Source organism: Phocoena phocoena, chromosome 19, assembly GCF_963924675.1.
Source record: "Phocoena phocoena chromosome 19, mPhoPho1.1, whole genome shotgun sequence".
NCBI classification, from domain to species: domain Eukaryota; kingdom Metazoa; phylum Chordata; class Mammalia; order Artiodactyla; family Phocoenidae; genus Phocoena; species Phocoena phocoena.
Window position 1 is genome coordinate 18,057,570 of NC_089237.1, and position 20,587 is coordinate 18,078,156.

A 20,587-nucleotide genomic window follows, 5' to 3' on the forward strand; every position below is an offset into this window, starting at 1 on the left:
ACCCTCCAGCTGGGGAGCCGGCCCTCAGCTGAGCTCCAGGTCCACACCTCCCACTTCTCTGGAGTGAGCATCTTGGGTTGGCAGGGTCCGAGGTGAGTGAAACAGTCAGTCAGGGAAATGGACGGGACAGGGTCTCTCTGATGTTGGCCGGAGGTCAGACCCCTGCCCAGGAAATAAGGGCAGGTGAAGTCAGAGTTTGAACACCTCCTCTTGGCATCTGCACATACACGCACAGGGCTTAACAGTACTTAAATCACTTTTATATCCATCTTCACTCAGGTGACCATACGTATTTTCTGGCTTGCCAGGTAAACAGCAAGCTTGATTTTGACAATAAATTATGTGGTCGGGCTGATTATCACAGTGTGAGCGCCTCTGAGATGGGTGGTCTTGTTTCTGTTTTACTGATGAGGAACTCAAGGCTTAGCGAGGTGAGACCACTTGCTCAAGGTCACAGCTCGTGACGGGGGAGCCAGACGAGGACCACAGTGGGTCTGACTCTGCAGATGGTGCACTTTGGTGAGAGAGCCTCTCCCCACCTTCCAAGCAGGACAGAATGGTCCCTAACACGGCCTTTAATGCGTCTCGGTTAGGGTTTTTTTTTTTTCCCCCGCAGCTCCTAAAAGGGCTTACATGCCTGCCTGAGGAGGACCAAGGGCTTGACCTCCCAACTCTGGGGACCAAGGAGACCTTCAAGCCACAAACCCACTCACTCCAAGTGGCTGTGCTTCCACGAGCCTCTAGGGGGAAGAATGAGGCCGTGAAACAGCGCTAGGTGCTGGCCGCCGAGCAGTGAAGGGGAGGGCAGGAGGGAGGTCAGCCCTGGCCCCAGAAGCTCTCCTCAGCCAGTGGATGTTGGGGCAGCCCCTTGGCCCCTCAGGGTCCGTCTGTCCCCATCCCGCCCTGGCTGCAGGCCATGGCTGCCCCGGTACACACACACACATACACACACACACACACACACACACACACACTTTCCCGGTACACACACACATACACACAAATTTTCCAGCTCCCATTCTCCCATTTTCAGTTACCATCTCAAGGCCTTTAACCTGGACCAGCCCTGCCTCCTACCTGGTGTTCCCTCCTCTGGCCACAACCCCTCTGCTCCACTGCCCAAACGGAAGGATCTATCTAAACAGTTCATTTCCTAGCTTGAAAACGTCTGCTGACTTCCAAGCCCTGCCCTTTCCCACTAAGCCCCATGCCCTGGTTTGGCCTCACATCAGGCAGCTGTGCCCTCACGGATCCTCGCCTTTCCCTGCCGTTCCCTCTGCTTGGAATTCCCTCCTGACTCATCCCTCAAAGTCCACCTCAAAGGTCACCTGCGGTGGGAGACACCTGCTCAGGTCGCCCACCCCTGCGGTTCCAGCCACCCCCCAATCCGTGCTCCTGGAGGACCTTCCGTGTGCTTTGTCAAGCCCCTGTCCCCAGGTACCGTGGACCACAGCCTGCTGCGCTGGATACGGGCTCCAGAGCAGGACCTGAACGGATTCAGTTGGGGTTCTGGTACCCAGCAGGGCCTGGCACACAGTAGATCTTGTCGTGGTGCTGAGGAGCCCTTGGCTTGTCGTGGGCCGGCCTCTCATGTGTAGCACGTTGACTGAGGGCCCCTGTTCTCCGCCGGAGCAGACACTCATCTGCCTGCCCAAGTGGGTGGCAGCAGCCTGGGCTGTTTCCAGCTCTGCCCTTACCCTGCTGTTCACCCACTCTGGCCCCAGCCTCTTTGTGGTATTCCAGGGTGGGGGATCCCAGAGGAGGAATGAGATCATGCCCAGCGAGGGCTTGGAGATCCTCAGAGAATGGCGCCCGTTCGATGTTTTAACTGCCCTGCCAACAGCCCAGCTGAGCACCCGGAGCTGGACTCCCAGGGTTGGGAGCTGGCAAAATGCGATGGGGCCAAGAGGGGCCTTCTCGCGAGGCTCACGGTAGTCATGGTCAGTGGGGCCTGAGGCTGTTCTGACCTCCCCAGCCTCTCTGCAGCCTCTTGTCACAGGCCTGAAGGTGCCCTGACTGCAGATCAGTCCTCAGAGGTACCTAAGTTCAGTCCCCTATCCTTAGCCTTAACTTCCTGAGGCCTTTACTTCAACCCACACGTGAACCCACAGGGAGCCCAGTTTTACTGGCAGGAACAGTGCCAGGCAACTGGATACCCAGCCTGCCTTCTGGGAGCTCAGAGCCTGTGGCGGGGAATGAAGCACACAAGAAACCAGGGCATCTGTCAGGATCGTGAGCAGTAGAGACCAGAGCTCAAGGGGGCTGAGTGCGGGTGGGCACCGCAGGCCAGGGGCATGGCTGATTTAGGTGCAGGAAGACCACCCGGCATGGATGGGCGGCTCCGGCCCAGATCTAAGCTACAGAGGTGGAGCTGGGGAGTTCGCAGCACGGGGAAGAGAAAGAAGTGCGTGGTGTGCTCAGGTAGGAAGACCCAGTGAGAGTGTGAAAGGGGTGCTGGTGAATTAGCCCCTCCTTGTTCCTGGGCTTGGGCCACAAAAGCCTTCTAGAACAGAGCCCCACTGCCACCAGGAGCCAGCTGAACATGGAGTTCTTAAAGCACTTGTTCACTTCAGCTTTGAGACTGGGATCCGTGGGATCAGCTTTTCTTTGGAAAAAGGGAGACTAGCACCTTCTCCCAGAGCCGTACCAAGCCCATTGGAGGTCCTGACTCACAGCTGCCTGGTGAAGGCTGGCTGTCAAACTGGGGTCTTTAACCCACACCCCCTCAACCATGTGTTGAGAGAATCTTCCTTTCCTCCCTTCATTCCAGAAAGGAAAACAAGGTTGGTTGGCAACTTGGTATAATCAGACCTTTTACACCCCACCCATGACCCTCGTCCAATTCTTGCCTGAAAAGCGGTACAGAGAAGCTACAGTGGTGAAGAGTTGCTTGGCAACAAAATAAATAAAGTAGTAGTGGACTCTAACCCAAAGTATAAAATAAATATCCATGAGTCCATACTGATATAAATGGGTGGTTGAACAAAAGATAAGGGAAAACAGACCAATCTCCCATGCAGAAGAATTCCAAATAATCCATGTAGATATTCTGCCCTTAAGAAGGCAGAACATAACTCCTCATTCCTTAAGTGTGGGCAGCAGAGTGAATTCCTTCCAAAGGGTATCGTGCGTAAAGGGAGAAAAAGAGTAACTTGACAGTGGAGAAATCTGGCCAATCTGAAAAACCCTACTTCAGCCAGGTGATCAAGGTCAACACCAACCCTTGATATGATGTGATGAGAAAAGCACCTTACCTCTGAGGTCTTCCTCCCCCAAACACATAACCCCAGTCTAATCATGAAGGCACACCAGACAAATTCCCATAGAGGGACATCCGACAACATGCTGGACCTGCGCTCCTCGAAGCTGTCAAGGTCATTAAGAAACAAGGAGAGTTGGAGAAACTACCACAGCCAAGGGACATGATGGCTAAATGTAACGTGAGATCCTGGAAGAGAAAAAGGACATCAGGGGAAAACTGAGTAATGTGAATAAAGTATGGAATTCAGTTAATAATAATGTATCAATACTGGTTCTTTAGTTGCAACAAATCTACCATACTAATGTAAGATGGCAGCAATAGGGGAGACTGGGTGTGGGGTATATGAGAACTCCCTGTAACATCTTTGCAATAATTCTATAAATCTAAAACTGTCTACAAGAAAAAGTTTATAGTTTAAAAAAAAAGGAGAGAGACAGAGAGAGAGAAAACGAGTGGCTTGGCTCTGCTCTGGCCAGCAGGGCAGACAGAACAAGGAGCAGCGAGGCTGGAAACGAGAGGGAGGTGGGTGAAGCAGGCAGCTGCTTTATTTCAGAATAAGGCACCTCAGCCGTACTCCTGCCCCCGCTCCTGGGAGCCCTGGGCACAGGTGAGCTGGCCAGCTACAGGCCTCAAGAGACGACGCAGAGGGAAGTCTGAGCGTTCCTTCCTTGTCCAGAGGGACAGGTCGCCACTGCTGTGGCGCGGCTCCTCTTAGCTCCTCAGCTGCCCGCGGACCAGGGAGTAAAGGGACCAGGCCCAGCATCCTAAATTCAAGCTGAGGTGGGAGAATGGCACACCTTCCCTGTTGGAGAGGAGAAGGGATATGCACCCGAGGGCTTGGAGGACAGTAGAGCTGGAGAGTTGATCCTGGGCAGAGTTCCGGTTGCCAAAGGAAGACCCAAAGTGACGGCACTGCAGAACCCGAGGGACGAGGGTGTTCTCAGGGTAAGTGTCCAGGGTGGGAGCAGCCAGAGAAGTCCCGGAACTTTGTTTTCCAATTGTGTTGGTCTTCCTCTCTCCTGGGTGCTGAGAGGCTGCCGGCTCATGGGGGGTGCCCTGCCTTGGGGGAGTCCCAACTGCTGGTGCCACGGAAGAAGTCCTCAGGGAGCTCGCTCAGGAGTCCATCTAGGTCATCTGCGGTGGCAGGGGTGGGGGAGGAAGAGAGGGCGGGGAGACTTAGTGATAATATTAGGGCTCCACGTGACTCAGAGCCAAGGCTCCCGCCCCTCGGGAGGGCTGTCAGGAAGGTGGCTCGCCCAGCCGCCAGCACCCACACTGACGGGCCTGAGGCCGGCCCGCCTTCCACCTCCCCTCTGCCCCCCACATACCCACACACAACAAAGGCAGAGGCAAAACGCCCGGGCCACTTTGCTAAGAAAGAGTCTCCCCTCGGGCCTTCATGGCTCCTCTTTCCATCCAGAGGTACCGTGCCTGAGCAGAGGTCCCCTAGTGCAACCTCTGCGTTGGACAGAGGGAGAAAGAAGGCCAGGAAGAGTCACTAGATGTGTTCAGAATCACACAGTTCATTAACCTGGTTTCTCATCTGCAGAGTGGGAGACATCATCATCCCCTCCCCCAAAGTGCCTCGTAGGCAGAGGGGACAAAAGTAACTGTCCCTGACTACAGTTCCTGGATGGGGTGCTTCTGTCTGAGAACTTGGAAACAGAGCTGACCTCAGTAAGCCCTACTGCTACTCGGACTGTTAACAAGGGCAGCTAACACATACCGGGGGCATGCTGGGTGCCAGCACAGGGCTGCCCATGTTATACTCATCACTTCATTTTGGTCTCACAGGGCCCCTTTAGAGGGCATCTCGTGGTAGTTCATGTTATAATCCCCACTTTACCTGAGAGAACAGGGTTTAAAGAGGTCAACAACTTCCCCAAGTAGCATCCCTTTGACACCAGAGCCCTAGCTTCCAACTAGAAAACTCCCGCTGAATGGACGGGATCAGGCAGCCCTAGAGTCAGTCAGGCTGGAAACTATACCTGCAGAGGCCAGCTCCCAGTCTGGCACAGAGCACTCGATAAACACTGCTGCTGGAAGGACAGAAGTCAGTTTTGGGGCATTCAAATTTAATTAGGGTGACCAGCCCTGTGCTCAGGGAAGCAGGACGGCAATTTGATTATAACAAAAAAAGTTGCCCCTCACTAGCTACACTGTGACCGTCTGAAGAAACACTAGGTTAAATGAAGGGGAGTGAGCCAGCCAGTGTGAGCCTAGGAAAACGGGAATCATAGTAGGAATCCGCATTTGTGTCTCCTAGCGCTGCCCGGCCACCACCAGCAGCTGCCTGCCCGGCAGATCTGTCCCTACAGTGGAGATATGACACCAACCACACATTCTACAGGCAACTCGCCTCACTCTTATACTATGACCACCAGCAGCCTTCTGATGATGGCTCGGCTTGTCATCAAGCTGACCTACAAGGAGACAGTACAAGATTCTAGGGAAGATTCCAGCATACGGGGTAGATACTTTTTCATACAATATAAAGAAATGGGCTTTGTGGTTTACCCATTGGTCTACTGTGAAATTTGGTTAACGCCAAGACACCTATCCATAATCCCACGAACTTTCGGGCCAAACAGGGTTGAATCAAAGAGCTAAGGACCAGACCTGGACTGTGTTAGCTTCACCTGGGTGAGGCTCCCTCCTGAGGAACAAGTTGGCCCTCCCCTCAAAGGTCTGTATTTGGGCCTCTCAGGTATGTATCCTGGTCCCACCCTAACCTCATGGATGTTCGACCCCTCAGCACCATCTGGAGGGCCTTGGAGCTTAGTCACTATGGGGAAATCTGCCTCTGAGGTCTGGCCATCAGTCCACAGAAGACTCAAGGATGGTGCCAGTCTATCTCCCCCTGTGGCTAACAGCACATGGCCTGGAAAGTGGGGCGCTTCGGTTCACATTCTTTGTGTTAATTAGTTTGTGGCCTGCAGCCTCGCCAGAGAACACACCACATCGGATTTCTGTTAAGATTCTGTAAGATCCAAAGACTCACAGGAAGAGGAACAATCTGGCTGAGCTATTCAAGAGGAAATAGAAGGAGAACCTCTCTTGCTCCTGGGTGGGCTGACGGCCTTACCTGCTTCTGGGAGTAGTTCTTTCTCAGGTGATGCCCCTGCCTCTGGGTTCTGTGCTATTCTGAGGCCTTTCCCAGGCTTCTCGGTCTCATGCTGGAGGCGTTCATGGAAGCTTCCTGGATCCTGGGGACAGAGGATCTGGTTACCAATACCTGTGCCCCTGAAATCCCTCTGGACAGTTCTGCCCAAACAACCTCAAAGGAATAGGTGGGGGCTCAGGAAAGACAGGAGAGAGGAACGTGGCAGCGGCCAGTCACCCAGGCCCATGCTGTGGGGAGGGGGCTGAAACGCCAAACACCCCAAACAGCAGACAGTTAAAAAAATAAAAGAAAAACAGAAAACTTTTGGCCGATTTTCTTTTCTAATTCTGCTGGTATCTGATGTTTTAGGGAATCTCTATAACTGGAGCAGAGAGTGAAGACGCCATTCAGAATTATGCTGAGGAGTTAGCCTGGAATTAAAAATGAGCTGTTAACAATCCCCAAACTAGCTAATATATGAACAGGTAATTAAAATTAGTAATTAAACCTGTTAACCATGGTTAGCCCTAGGGAATGGAAGTGGAGAAGGGTCAGTTTCACATTGCTTTATTCTGTACAATTTTTTTCAACAAGTATGGATGACTTGAAATTTTTTTTTTTTTTTGGCCACACCTTGCAGCGAGGGGGATCTTAGTTCCCTGGCCAGGGATCGAACCCGTGCCCCCTGCAGTGGAAGCACACAGTCCTAACCACTGGACCACCAGGGAATTCCTGGGGTGACTTGAAATTTAAAAGGAAATCAAGATGGGACTTCCCTGGTGGCACCGTGGTTAAGAATCCACCTGCCAATGCAGGGGACACAGGTTCGAGCCCCGGTCCGGGAAGATCCCACATGTGGAGCAACTAAGCCCGTGCGCCACAACTACTGAGCCTGCGAGCCACAACTACTGAGCCCATGCGCTGCAACTACTGAAGCCCGTGCGCCCTAGAGCCTGCGCTCCGCAACTAGAAGCCACTGCAATGAGAAGCCTGCGCACTGCAGTGAAGAGTAGCCCCCGCTCGCCGCAACTAGAGAAAGCCACGCGCAGCAACAAAGATGCAACGCAGCCAAAAAAATAATTAAAAAAAAAAATGGAAATCAAGATGCTATTTTTAGAAGTGGGGTGATATTGAGAGAATGAAGAAGGTTAGGGAGAAAGATGAGAAGCAGCAAGTTAGAACTAAGCATGTAACTTGACTAGATGTCATCTAGTCTAACCCACTCATTTTATAGACAAAGCAACAGCAGGGGAGGGGACAGGACTTGCCCAAGGTCATGTTACAAATTTCCAGCAGAGCAGGGCCATGACCTAGGTCTCCTGACCCCCAGGCCAGGTCATGACGACAACCCAGGATCCCAGGAAGGTGGGGGTGGCCACAGACGGGACACTGTGTGTCAAGTCAAGGCCGGGCCCTGCACCCTCACCCTGGAGTGGAGCTGCCTGGAACCCAGCCTCCCTTGGCTCCCAAAGGAGTTCTGGGCCGGCGCCCCCTCACCTAGCAGAGGTGGAAACCAGGAGGGAAGATGCAGAGCAAGTACTGGCTCACCTGACAGACCATCTGCAGCTGTCTGTTCTCTGCATTGCCACCTGCAGCAAATCCAACCCTCAGTCACTCACTGAGGGCCCCGCCCCATCGTGGACCCTCAACTCGGTTAGTTCTCAAGTGATTCCCATGCTCTCCAATGTTCAGGTCTGCCATCAGACACTCAGGGATCCACCCAGAAGCCAGCTGCTCCTCTAGGTCCTGTTACTGTGCCATCTGGCAGGTGGCTGGACCAGGGACAGGAGGAGATGGCCCTGTCCCCAAAGGGCATCTTTTCACTTCAGGGCAACTGTCCACTTCACATCCCTGCTCCCCAGGATAGAGGAGGGGAAGAAATCAGAAGACCCAGGCGGAAAGCGGCTCTACCCATCCCCACTCCATCTTGCTCCTCTTACCTTAGGGAAGGGCTGAGATGGCTTGAGGAAGTTCCCATCCCCAGAATCTGGGCTATAAACGTGGACCAGGTTGTTGGGCGTCACGTTGAGGTAGTGATTTCGGAGTGAAGGAGAGAACACTCCGATCTGGAGTAGAGAAAGGGGGGGAAGGTGTCCAATGTCCTGACAGAGCGCTAGGTGCTGCCGGACGGCCACCCAGTCCCGCCTGCCTCACCCTTGCTAGCCTCTGCACCAGGGTCACAGAAATCACTCCTGCCGCAGCCCTGCTGCCAGAGTAGAACTGCGTACCCCATCCCCAGCCCCTCACAGCACGACCTCCACCCCCATCTGCCCCCTGAAGGATGGCAGTCAGGCCTTTACTCGGCTCCAGTGAGCCAAGGTCTTGCACTAGGGCAGCCACTCTGCCTGGGCCCTGGGAGGGCAGGGAGCCAGAGAGACAACCCGGGGCTTCCTCCAGGGCGGGAGGCGGGAGAGCAGGTCCCCACCTGGAGCTCCCGTACCTGCTTTAGCAGCAGCACTGAGCCAGGCTTCAGCTCATTCTGGCGTGTCTCCAGCAGCAACCTGTGCACCGTGCCCTGCATCTCTCCTGCAAACGCCACACCGCCCATCAGTATCAGGGCCAAGGGCAGCACAGTGACTGGCTTGGGCCCTGGAGGGGAAGGGGGCTGGAAACCGCCTCAATTTTCCCAACTGCAAATGGAGAGGGTGGCTCCTCCTCAGCTCCTGACCTCAATGCGGCCACTCGTCAGACACTCCCAGGACTTAACTCCTCACCCGTGGGGTCCTTGAAAACCGCGCTGGCGTCCACTGTGCTCCGGGTCAGGGACTTGATCATCACTGCCATGCTGGGGACTTTGTTCCTGGGCAGCTGCTTCAGGGCTGCCTGGTTACAAGGAGAGGCATTTGCTGAGCCAGCCACGTCCCACCTGTAAGGTTCCCAAGTGTGCCAGGACAACCCAGGGAGGGGGGTGGAGTGGGAGGGGGGCAGAGCACTGGTGTGGTGATGGTCTTCCTTTTCAGAGGGCCAAGAGGCAGTCTACAGGGCTCATCCCATCTCCCTCTGGCAGACCTGAAGCTGGCGGGCCTTTCATTTGTCTGCCCTGCCTCCTTTCTTTTGTGTGTTTATGTGTATGTATTCATATAGAGCTCCATCTCACAGGCCACAGGCAGGAATACATCAGCACACGTACTAACGTGAGTCTGCACGTGACCTTTGATCTCTGGGGAGCTCTAGGGGTAGCAGTGTGTTTACCCTACCCCATTCAGGGCCCAGATGTGCAGAGACATGCCCATAACCCACCTCCACCTATGCCAGATACTGTGAAAAGGCAGGTGAGTGGAAGACACAACCGAAGGGGCTTCACGTTGCCACTCAGAGACAGGCCTGGGGTAGCAGGGAGCAAACAGAGAGCCCCTTTCCTAAGGTGGAACAGGGCAGGAGGTTGGTGAAAGGGATAAAAATGGTCTTCCCTTTGGGTCTCAGCACCCAGGACCCTTACCTTCCGCAGCACCATGATGATGCTGTAGGTACAGAGGAAACAGGTAGGGTCTCTCTCATCCAGGCCCAGAGCAGATTTCATGGTCAGCCAGGGCCCTCGCCCAAAGTCCTCCTCCACCGATGCCTGGGAACTAGTAACAATCTGGCACAACAGAGCAGAAGGGGAGCCTGCATTAACAGGTCCGCTTTGCTAGAGGCCTTGACTGAGCTGGGATAGAGGGGTGGGAGAGCAAGGGTGAATTCCCTGCAGCACGGTGGCCACACTCTCTCCCTTCGTGTATCTCCAAGTTCAGAAAATGGTGTGTGAAACCTTGTGGCATATCACATCTTTCACTGAGAAGCAATAGCAAAGGTACACTAGCAAAAGTACTTTCACTGAGGCATTTGTTTACTTTAAATCAGGCCCTGACTTTAATTACATTAATGCAAAAGGCTATCTATGCTTGTCTCTTACAACGGACTTGCCAAGTCTTAGGGCTAGGGAGCTCCCACATATATTTATAGGCTTCCAGGCAATTTTGAAACCAATTATATTTTATCTGGGATGCCTCTGGCTTTAACTATTCACCTTATTATATTAAAAAATGTTTTGGGGCCCGTGAGCCATGGCCGCTGGGCCTGTGCGTCCGGAGCCTGTGCTCCGCAACAGGAGAGGCCACAATGGTGAGAGGCCCGCGTACCGCAAAAAAAAAAAAAAAAAAAAAATGCTTTGAATCCAGGTGAGTATTTATTGCTTTGGAGCTGAAATGGACTGGTGGATCTGCAGAGCTACAGGAAAGAGAAAAACTTCTAGAGAGAATTAAAAGCAAAAGTGGGTCTGGGAACGGAGCAGGTCAACCAGAATCCCAGGGAGGAGGGAGGCTGGGTCTCACCCACCAAGAGGGAACCCACCAGAGGCAAGATGAAGCCAGGTCCTTCCCAGCTTGATGCCCAGAAACCTGAAAGGCAGGGGTCCTGAGATACAATTCCGACAGCTATTACACTCTCCTCCTCTGAGGGAAGATGGAGTTAGCTGGGCCTTTCTTTCTTAGCTGGGAAAGAAGGCTGGACTCATGGTATCGGTTCACACCCCTCTGGCATCAGGATAGGCTTCAGTTTATGCCAGGAAAATTGCCACCTCCCCAAATGCCCTGTGGTGTGTGACCCCAGGGAACGGGCCGAGCAGCACAGACTCTGATCCTCAGCTACTGAAACATGTAGGGATGTCCCTCACTCTTAAACGATCCCCAGGAAGTTAACATTTGCATGGAATTAGTTACCTCTGTCCGGAATTTAGCCAGAGCACCATGAGTCGGAGTCTGGGGCGTGGAAACCATGATGTCGTCCAGATTTTTCCCACTGTGCTACAAGGGGACAGAGGAGGAGAAGGCGAGAGCAAGCTCAGCAGCTGTTATTTACAAGTACAGCTTCTTGTCTGGGTTACATAAATGAGTTCAGGAAACTACCAGGGACAATTAACACATAGTACATCTCTCCTAAGGAAGTCTCAGGAGCCTCGTTGGCAGCTCAAAAAAGATGCTTTGGGGATCGTTTTGGGAGTGTGAGGAAGCTAGAGCTGGCCCAGGAACAAACCCCAGGGCTTCCTGAAGGGGGCGATGACTTGAATAGAGAGGCCTGAGATGAGTAAAGGGGCAGCTTTCCAAACCACACCCCTTCTCAGGGACCTCATCCTTCCCTACAGAGATCCATCCCAGGTCTCCTTGGATTTCTCTTAAAAGTGCCAGGGAAGAGCAAGTTAACAGGTAGGAATCTTTTCAAACACCTTTCAAATGTGAGGAAAGGGGGTAACCTATCACAACCAGACCAGATCCTCGGAGTCCAATTATCTGGGATCTGATCCAAGAGTAGTTTGATGGACCCTGTCTCTCCACTGCTGCCGAAATCTACACACGCAGCTCAGCCCCAACTCCCCCACATTGACCCCACACCAGCTATGAGTGATTCTGTGGATCTCCCAGAGCATCTGTGCCTTTGCACATGCTCTCCCGTCTTTCCACTGCTGAAATGTCCTCCAAGACACAGCCTTCTGACACACACCTCCGTAAACCTCCTACTCGTCCCTCCAGAGCCCACGCAGCAAGTCCAAGGAGCCCAGTGTCTCCCCAGCACCCAGGGAATGACCTCTACTCTCCCTGTGCCTTTTATGTGTAATCGTTTGTCTGCTTCTTCCACTCTCCTGGAAGCTCCTTAGGATGGGAATTATTTCTATGTTAATCTCTGTATTCTCAGGTCCAAGCAAAGTGCCCAACACATACCAGTCTTTAGCAAATATAAGTGAATGAATCTTTCTGCCCTGGTGCTAGGAAACAGTAGATGTTCAACAAACGTATGGAAATTGTGACATTCTCAAGCCTTAAGCATCTCACATGTGGGTTTTCAAGCATTCAATTCTTCCCACTTCTTCTGACTTCCTCCACAGCTTTGGAAACGCTCCCTCTCTGCACTTCCTTCCTCCCCTCCCTGGGGGGCGTGAAGATCCTCTGGGACTCTGCTGCTCTCCTGGGCCCCCAGCAGCCTGGGGAGCTCAGGCTCTGGCCAGAGAGAAGCTGTCACTCACCTGGTGAGGCAGGAGCCCTGCTGGGCCGGGGAAGCGACGCGTTTTGGCGCGGGTGGAAGTGCAAGTGGGCTGCTGGGGTGTCCGGTTGGCAGCAGTGACCAGCCGCACCAGGTGGTTCGTGACGATGGGCGTCTGCAGAGCAGCTTGAGGGACTGGGGAAGGACGGGGGCCCTTCAGGGTGCTGACAGGAGACTTGACAGAAGACGCTGGAGCTCGGGGCTGGAAGGGGCCCCGAGGAAATAATCCAGAGATAGTCCTTGAGGGAGTAGCACAGCTTGAGTTGGGAGTTTGTGGTGTAAGAAAATGAGGTTTGCCAGATAAGCAGTCATTTGGAGACTGGAATGGCTGACCAGGGAAATGATTTTGAGGGCTGCTCTGAATGAGCCTGCCAGCAGCTTGGAGAGGCTGGGGTGCTTGAGGAGGGGGACCACCGGGAGAGACTTCCCAATGGGGCTGCTGACCGCGAACCACTGAGGCAGTTGGGACAGGAAGGTTACCCGTGGCACCAGGCCTCAAGCGGGACTGTGGAGTCCCACAGCGGACAACAGGATACGGGGGCACATCCCGAGCTGACGGGATACCAGTTATGTGGGTTGCAGACACGGGCCCCTTTTGGCAAGGTCTGCTCAGATCAGCTGCCCGGGCCTTTTTAGCCAATGTTGAGTCCTCCCGCTGCCAGGTGGGCAGGATTCCTGTGGCCTCACCGCTAACTCCAAGTTCCAGCTCCATGACGGGGCCCTCCAGCTCCACGCTTGCCAGGACCTTATCAAATTCATCTTGTTCAGGCCCCTCAAAGCCACCAATCACCTGCTGTTTGCTCTTGAAGGTGAGCTGGGGGTGGGAGACTGAGGACTGGGGTCTTACTGGGGTCTCACTGAGCACTTCTGTCAGTGTCACTCTTCCCTGATTGCCAGTCCAGCTGCTGGACATTGAGACAGGCCTTAGGGGAGCTGTTCCTGTGGAAGGTGGACCTCCAACGGCCCTGGGCATGCCGGAGGTAGAAAGGCGGAGTCCCAGGGCTGGCAGGCCCGCAGCCTCTGAAGGAGCAGTGGGGCATGGCAGTAGCTGGGCCTCCTGTGGCCGGGAAGAGACAGGTCTCAAGCATCCAGCATTCACAGGCCGTGAGCCAACAAACTGGTTCTCTGCATCCTCCACAGCCGACAAGAAATCCTACAAAGAAGCAGAGACAGCAGGTCTTGGCATCTGGAAATCAAGGAACACTCTGCTTTTACTGCTTCGGGCACGTCGTGTGTCTGTGTGTACAGATACTCGCAAACAAGAAACCAAGGTGTGAAAGGCAGTGGTGGACTCTCTCACCACTTTTGACCTCGCCCAGGAGCCCACAACGAGGCTTCTGCCAGATGCATTCTAAGGTTAAGTCTTCAGGTAGCTTCTCTCTTTCTTCAGTCTCAGGTGGGGGGGTGGGGAGGGGTGGTGGCGGCAGTTGGGGGAGCAGTAGGAGAAGCAAAGGAACCAGGTCACCCAGGAGTCAAACAAATCATCCAAGGTCACACACCCATCTCAAGGAAACTAGCTTCGTGGTGTCGAGCCTGTGCACTAGGCATCTATCCATCTGGTCCTGCTGCCTGTCCTCCACCCACTCCTCACCCCCACCACACACACACACACGCACACACACGCACACGCTTAGTCTTCAGTAAGCCAGAGAGTCCTTGGAGCCTGCAAAATAGATAGAAGTTAAATATAGCTTTTCAGGCAGGTAAATGAAGTATGGATTCCGGTTGGGAAGCAAGGGGAGATTGACACCTTCAAGAGCAACAGACCTGTTCCGAAGGTGTCAGAACTGCTGATTTAACTGACAGGAAGGTCCCCTCCACCTCCACCCCCCGCTGCTGTACTGGACTGTCCAGGCTAGAGAAAGGATCTTTCTTGCTTCGTGTATCATCAGGAGAGTAGCATACTCTAACAGGACTACCTTAGGACTTAGTAATAATAATATTATAATTACAGCAGCAATAAAATCCTGATGGCCCTGGGAGTTGATGCAGCCCTTTTCCGCTGAAGAGCTCACTCTCAGACATGATGTCATCTGTCTTGGGAAAGGGGAAAGGGACTGGTCATGGAACAGAAACTTGAGCTGTCAGAGTCCTTCACTCTTAATTCCATTACTAGCCTAGCAGTCCTACCATGACCTGGTAAGACCCAGGAGGGTCATTTTTTTCAGCCCGTAATTACACATCTCCAAAGCTGAAAGACAAAGACAAGGACGCATATCTCCTTGACAAACCTGGCAGTTTTGAATTATTTGTAAAAACAAAAATCAAGTCCCCAAGTGATAACAAAACATCTAACATTTGAAAAACCTCACTGGGTGCCAGGTACCATGTAAACATTTTACCAGAATTCTCTCCATGAGTTCTCATGATGACCCTATGAATAGGTACTATTATTGTCCCTGTTTTATGGATACAGAAACGGAGACTCAGAGAGGTTAAGTAACTTCACAGAACCAGGACTGGAACCCATAAGTGCCTTTGTCACTATGTCTTGGGGCCTCAATGAATGAGACAAGCCAGAGATGGAATTTTAAGAGGTCTGAGGAAGGTCTGCTTTTCCCTTCAAACCTCGGGTTCCAAAAGCCTCAAAGGAAGGGAAGCATGGGACTGTGGCTGCCAGAAGGGTCCCTGGTGCAGCATTCACCATCTCACTAGGCACCAATTAGGCATCCGGACAAATTCTAAACGTGATTTTTAAAGCAAATCACTGGGAGACAAAAAAGTAGGCTTGAATGGCTTGTCATTGATAAAACTAGAGCAACTCTAGTCTATAAATGTAGTTTAATAGTTTCCATGTACATTAGACTGGAGTCAGGAGGCCATCCTGGCTGTTGGTGTCGTATTCTTTCTTTTTCATCTATTTATTTATTTATTTGGCTGCGTTCAGTCTCTGTTGCCGCACACGGGCTTTCTCTGGTTGCATCGAGCAGGGGCTGCTCTTCGTTGCAGTGCGCGGGCTTCTCATTGCAGTGGTTTCTCTTGTTGTGGAGCTCGGGCTTTAGGCACGTGGGCTTCAATATTTGTGGCACGCGGGCTCAGTAGTTGTGGCCCGTGGGCTCCAGAGAGCAGGCTCAGTAGTTGTGGTGCACCGGCTTAGTTGCTCTGCGGCATGTGGGATCTTCCTGGACCAGGGATGGAACTGGTGTCCCCTGCATTGGCAGGCGGGTTCTTAACCACTGCGCCACCAGGGAAGTCCCTGGTGCTGTATTCTTAAGCAATTATTTACCTTTTGGAGATTTACTCATTTAAATCCTGTTTCTTTCTGAAAAGGATTTGAGATAGCAATTTTGGGCCTCCTAGATGAAACTATATCTGTTAGATCTGAGTGGGAAGACAGCTGTGCAGATCACTAGTTCAGTGGTCTCTGGCTGCACCCAGAGATTAGGAATACCCCTGCCTGCGCCCATTCCCAGAAATTCTGATGTAACTGGTGTGTGGTAGGGCCTCGGCAGAGGTGATTCTAACATGCCAGCTTCATATCTAGTCTAACGTGTCATCTTCTGAGGAGAGAGGGGGAAGGGAAGAGTGTTTATGGCAGAAGAACGGCCATCACGTGTGATAGGAGAGAAAATGGAAGGCCACAGAATGCAGTACTTTGCCCTGGCTCAGGTAGCCAGTTGGTGACCCCAGGCCTCCTGCTGTCCAGTAACTGTGCTGTCTCTCCCTAAATTTTCTTCCCACATCAAGTACGTCATCGTGGGGCTTCCCTGGTGGCTCAGTGGTTAAGAATCCGCCTGCCAATGCAGGGGACACGGGTTCGAACCCTGGTCCAGGAAGATCCCACATGCAGCGGAGCAACTAAGCCCGTGAGCCACAACTACTGAGCCTGCGTTCTAGAGCCCGCGAGCCACCACTACTGAGCCCACATGCCTAGAGCCTGTGCTCCACAACAAAGAGAAGCAACCGCAATGAGAAGCCCACGCACCCCAACCAAGAGTAGCCCCCGCTCGCCGCAACTAGAGAAAGCCCACCTGCGGCAACGAAGACCCAATGCAACCAAAAAATAAATAAATAAATAAATTTATATTTAAAAAAAGTATGTCATCGTGAAGGTGAATCCAATCATCCACGTGACACAGCTTCCAGGCAAGGGCCCTTATAATTTAAAGGTATGACAATTAAGCAGCTCATCTTTCTGGTTTTTCATTTGTTTCCAAGACAGTTAAGTGGGTTGTTTACATTTCTCATCATTTCTCAGCCTCTCACAGACAAAAAAAGATATACATGTCAAGTAAAAGGAAACTTGGGCTCTGGGCCTGGGTGTTTACATCTTAAGACCTTCTCTGCCATCTCTGTTCACCAACACTTCTTTACCTCATCTTCAAACTCCTCTTCCACAGCAAACAGCTTCTGCAGACTGCATGCCTGAAAGGAAAACAAAGCAATTGAGGTTGGAGGAGAAATACCGTTTGCAAGTACATTCTGTCCTCACTCTGCTTTTTCCCAATTCTAACAAGACCATCAGGTTTACTGTTTTCTGTTTGTTTGTTTTTCTGCTAGTGTTGGGGGGAGGAATAAGGGATGAGGAGAGAAGAGATGGGATTTACTTAAAGACTTAGATGACTTAGAATCCTTTCTTGTAAAATAATTCACTCAGGTCCATTTGCATTAATCTTTTTTTTTAAGATTTATTTATTTGGTTGTTGTTTTTTTTTTTTTTTTGGCTGTGTTGGGTCTTCGTTGCTGCGCGCGGGCTTTCTCTAGTTGTGGCGAGCAGGGGCTACTCTTCGTTGCAGTGCGCAGGCTTCTCATTGTGGTGGCTTCTCGTTGCAGAGCATGGGCTCTAGGCATGCGGGCTTCGGTAGTTGTGGCACGTGGGCTCAGCAGTTGTGGCGCACGGGCTTAGTTGCTCCACGGCATGTGGGGTCTTCCCAGACCAGGGCTCGAACCCGTGTCCCCTGCATTGGCAGGCGGATTCCTAACCACTGCGCCATCAGGGAAGCCCTGCATTAATCTTGTAATAAGAGGGAGGAAGCAAAGAGAAGACTGCCCACGGGAGCCTGCGTCATTCTTTAGACCCAGCACTGTGCAGTGGGCCTAAGGATTTTGCAACATCCCAAAGGTTTGGTGTTTGGAACCTTTGTCAAACATAAGGACACTCCCATAAATCCAAGCATGCCCAGCCTAGTGGCCTTGAGTCTGAGAGTCAAGCTAGTAGTTTTTATCTAATCCAACACCCAAAAGCTAGGGTCCCAGGAGGGTGGGATGCCTCCCAGTCCACAGTTCAGTTCCTTCGTTCTGGGCAGCAGGGCTGCTGTGGCCAACATTAAAAGTGTGTCACTCCTAGAGTCAAGGGCTGTGCCTAACCTCAGACGCCAGAGCAGCAAGAGCTACAGTTAGGGAGACCGATCCCGGAACGTCAAGGATCAGACTGGAAGGGTTAGGGGGAGAAGGAGGGCCCAAGAGGCGTGACGTTTGAGCACACCGGGAAGGATGAACAGGAGTTCTCCAGGATGAAATGGAAGGCAAGAGGCAGGAAACTGAGGCCCAGAGGGAGGTGAGTGGAGAGGCCTTCCCTGAGGGTCCGGGCGCGTCCACGTCGAGCCCTGACTAGGGCCCAGGCCTCCCGACCCCACCGAGCTCTCTCCTAAACCCTAACCCGGCCCTGCAGCTCGCACGGGGGAGGGGCTGGAACCCGGAAGGCAGGTCCATGCGGCCAGGAGACCGGGCGGCCGGGTGGTCCCAGGCAGGGCATTACCATGGCGACGGCCGGTAGTCTCCGGCCGCGGCTTGGCCGGGTAGACCCCGACTCTAGGGGTCACCGGGGCCTCGGCCTTGGTCCAGGTGGCAGGGTCAGAGTCCGGGCGACAGAGTCTCTGGGGCGAGCTCGGAGAGAGGCGTCTTCGCAGCCCAGGTGGAGGCCGAAGGTGGGTGGTCGGGAAGCTGCGGCTGGCGTCCTAGGCCGCTTTCGAAGCCGCCGCCACTCAGCGTCTCCGCCCTCTTAAAGGGGCAGGTCTATTTCTATCCCGCCGACACAAAGGCCCTTCACCGCAGTCTTCCGCCCCGGCCTTAAAGGGAAACGAATGAGCTCTCGGTCGCCCCCCAGCGGCCCCTAGGGCCCAATCCGCTTGTTCAATGCGCGCTCAGGTGAGAGCAAGGTTGGGAATTTGGGGCCCATTGCATCCCATCCTGCCCACGCTCCTCTCTTGTGTTAAGCATACTAGGGACTGAGTACTACAGCGGGACTCTCATTCACACCAGAATCTACCCTGTTGCTCTGTCTGTCTGTTCATCTCTCCATCCATCCATCCATCTATTCTTGCCACGCGTATATTAAGCAAGGTATTCTCCGTCGGGCTCTTTTCATCCTTCATGTTTCAGCTTAGATCTCAGATCTTCCCTGTCACCTTATCTCTCAAGTAACATCCCTCTCCCCATCACAACGCTTAATTTCCTTCACAGCATTTTTCATTATTTATAATTGTCATGGTTTCCATCTTTTTAAAAATATTTATTTATTTATTTGTGTGTAGTACGTGGGCCTCTCACTGCTGTGGCCTCTCCCATTGCAGAGCACAGGCTCCGGACGCGCAGGCTCAGCGGCCATGGCTCACGGGCCCAGCCGCTCCGCGGCATGTGGGATCTTCCCAGACCGGGGCACGAACCCGTGTCCCCTGCATCAGCAGGCGGATTCTCAACCACTGCGCCACCAGGGAAGCCCAAAAATATTTATTTATTCATTTTTGGCTGCATTGAGTCTTAGTTGAGGCACCCGGGATCTTTCGTTGTGGTGCAATGGGCTGTTCATTGCGTCGCACAGGCTTCTCTCTCTAGTTGTGGCGCAGGCTCAGTAGTTGCCGCGCACAAGCTTAGTTGCCCCGCGGCATGTGGAATCTTAGTTCCCCAACCAGGGATAGAAGCGGTGTCCCTGCATTGCAGGGCAGATTCTTAATCCCTGGCCCACCAGGGAAATCCCATGATTTACATCTTTACTGTCTGTCTTCCTCACTAGAATATGAGCCCCATGAGTGTAGGGACCTTGTCTGGCTTGTTCAATTTTGTATCCCAGCACTTAGAACAATGACCCATAGAGTTATTGAATGAGTGACACAGCGACTACTATTTAACAGGCACAGTGCTTGACACTGGAGATGAAGAAATGAATGACTCCTTGTGCTCTCAAGTTCATGAACAAGTCAAGGAGGGAATTCCCTGGTGGTCCAGTGGTTAGGACTATGTGCTTTCACTGCCATGGACATGGGTTCAGTCCCTGGTTCGGGAGCTAAGATCCCACAAGCCGCACGGTGGCCAAAAAATATATAAAATAAATAAAATATGAACAAGTCAGGGAGATCAAAAGATAGAGTCCAGGAGAGCTGTGCAGACAGATGGGCAGGGGCCCAGAGATCTGGGAAGGCCAGCTCTTATCACTAAAGCCTACTGTGGTTACTGATTCAGCCCAACCTCAGTTTCCCTTTTTGCTTGTCACAAGAGAGATAGTCAGAGAGACAAGAGTTGCATGGTTTTGAGGACTCAAAAGGCAGAAGGAAGGTAGCTGACTCGAGTTCTTAACAATCTGATCTGAACCAGCCATGGATCTTCCCTAGGGTAGCCTGCTTGGTCTGGCCTGGCCACTGGGCAGCCTATGGCTTCCATCATTACTCCATGTGGACCAGCTAACCTGTCATATGTCAGAATAGAGGCCAGAATGGTACTGAGAGAGGAAACCTGGACTTCTAATTCTCATTCAAGTTAGGAATTCCTTCAAGGTCTCTGTGCTTCTGAGCTAGAGGACAAAACCCCAACCCTCCCATTTACAGGCCCCCTCTCCTCCCAGGAATCCCAGGCACAGCTCACCCTGGATCTGGGCTCTGTCAGCTCCAGTTGAAGGGACACCACAGAGCCCAAAAAGCCAAAAGGAATAATATCAACTCCTACTCACACCGTAATTTCCATCTTCCAATTTTATTTTATTTATTTATTTATTTTAATTAATTTATTTTTGGCTGCATTGGGTCTCCATTGCCGCGCAGGCTTTCTCTAGTTGTGGCGAGCGGGGGCTACTCTTCGTTGCGGTGTGCGGGCTTCTCATTGCAGTGGCTTCTCTTGTTGCGGGGCATGGGCTCTAGGCACGCGGGCTTCAGTAGTCATGGCATGTGGTCTCAGTAGTTGTGGCTCGTGGGCTCTAGATTGCAGCCTCAGTAGTTGTGGCGCATGAACTTTGTTGCTCTGCAGCATGTAGGATCTTCCTGGACCAGGGCTGGAACCCG

At 52.6% G+C, this 20,587-nt stretch overlaps 1 protein-coding gene across 1 annotated transcript; it reads right to left on the bottom strand.

The window, feature by feature from the left end:
* Positions 1–4,304: 4,304 nt before the first annotated feature.
* On the bottom strand, positions 4,305–18,078 carry HROB (homologous recombination factor with OB-fold). Its single transcript, XM_065897969.1, has 10 exons — positions 17,977–18,078; positions 16,692–16,742; positions 12,361–13,530; positions 11,063–11,146; positions 9,805–9,945; positions 9,080–9,188; positions 8,806–8,891; positions 8,306–8,431; positions 6,348–6,468; positions 4,305–4,396 (listed from the first exon to the last, which is right to left on the bottom strand). The coding sequence occupies exons 1-10, from the start codon at positions 18,076–18,078 to the stop codon at positions 4,305–4,307; spliced, it is 2,082 nt and encodes a 693-aa protein (XP_065754041.1).
* Between the last annotated feature and the right edge of the window lie 2,509 nt (positions 18,079–20,587).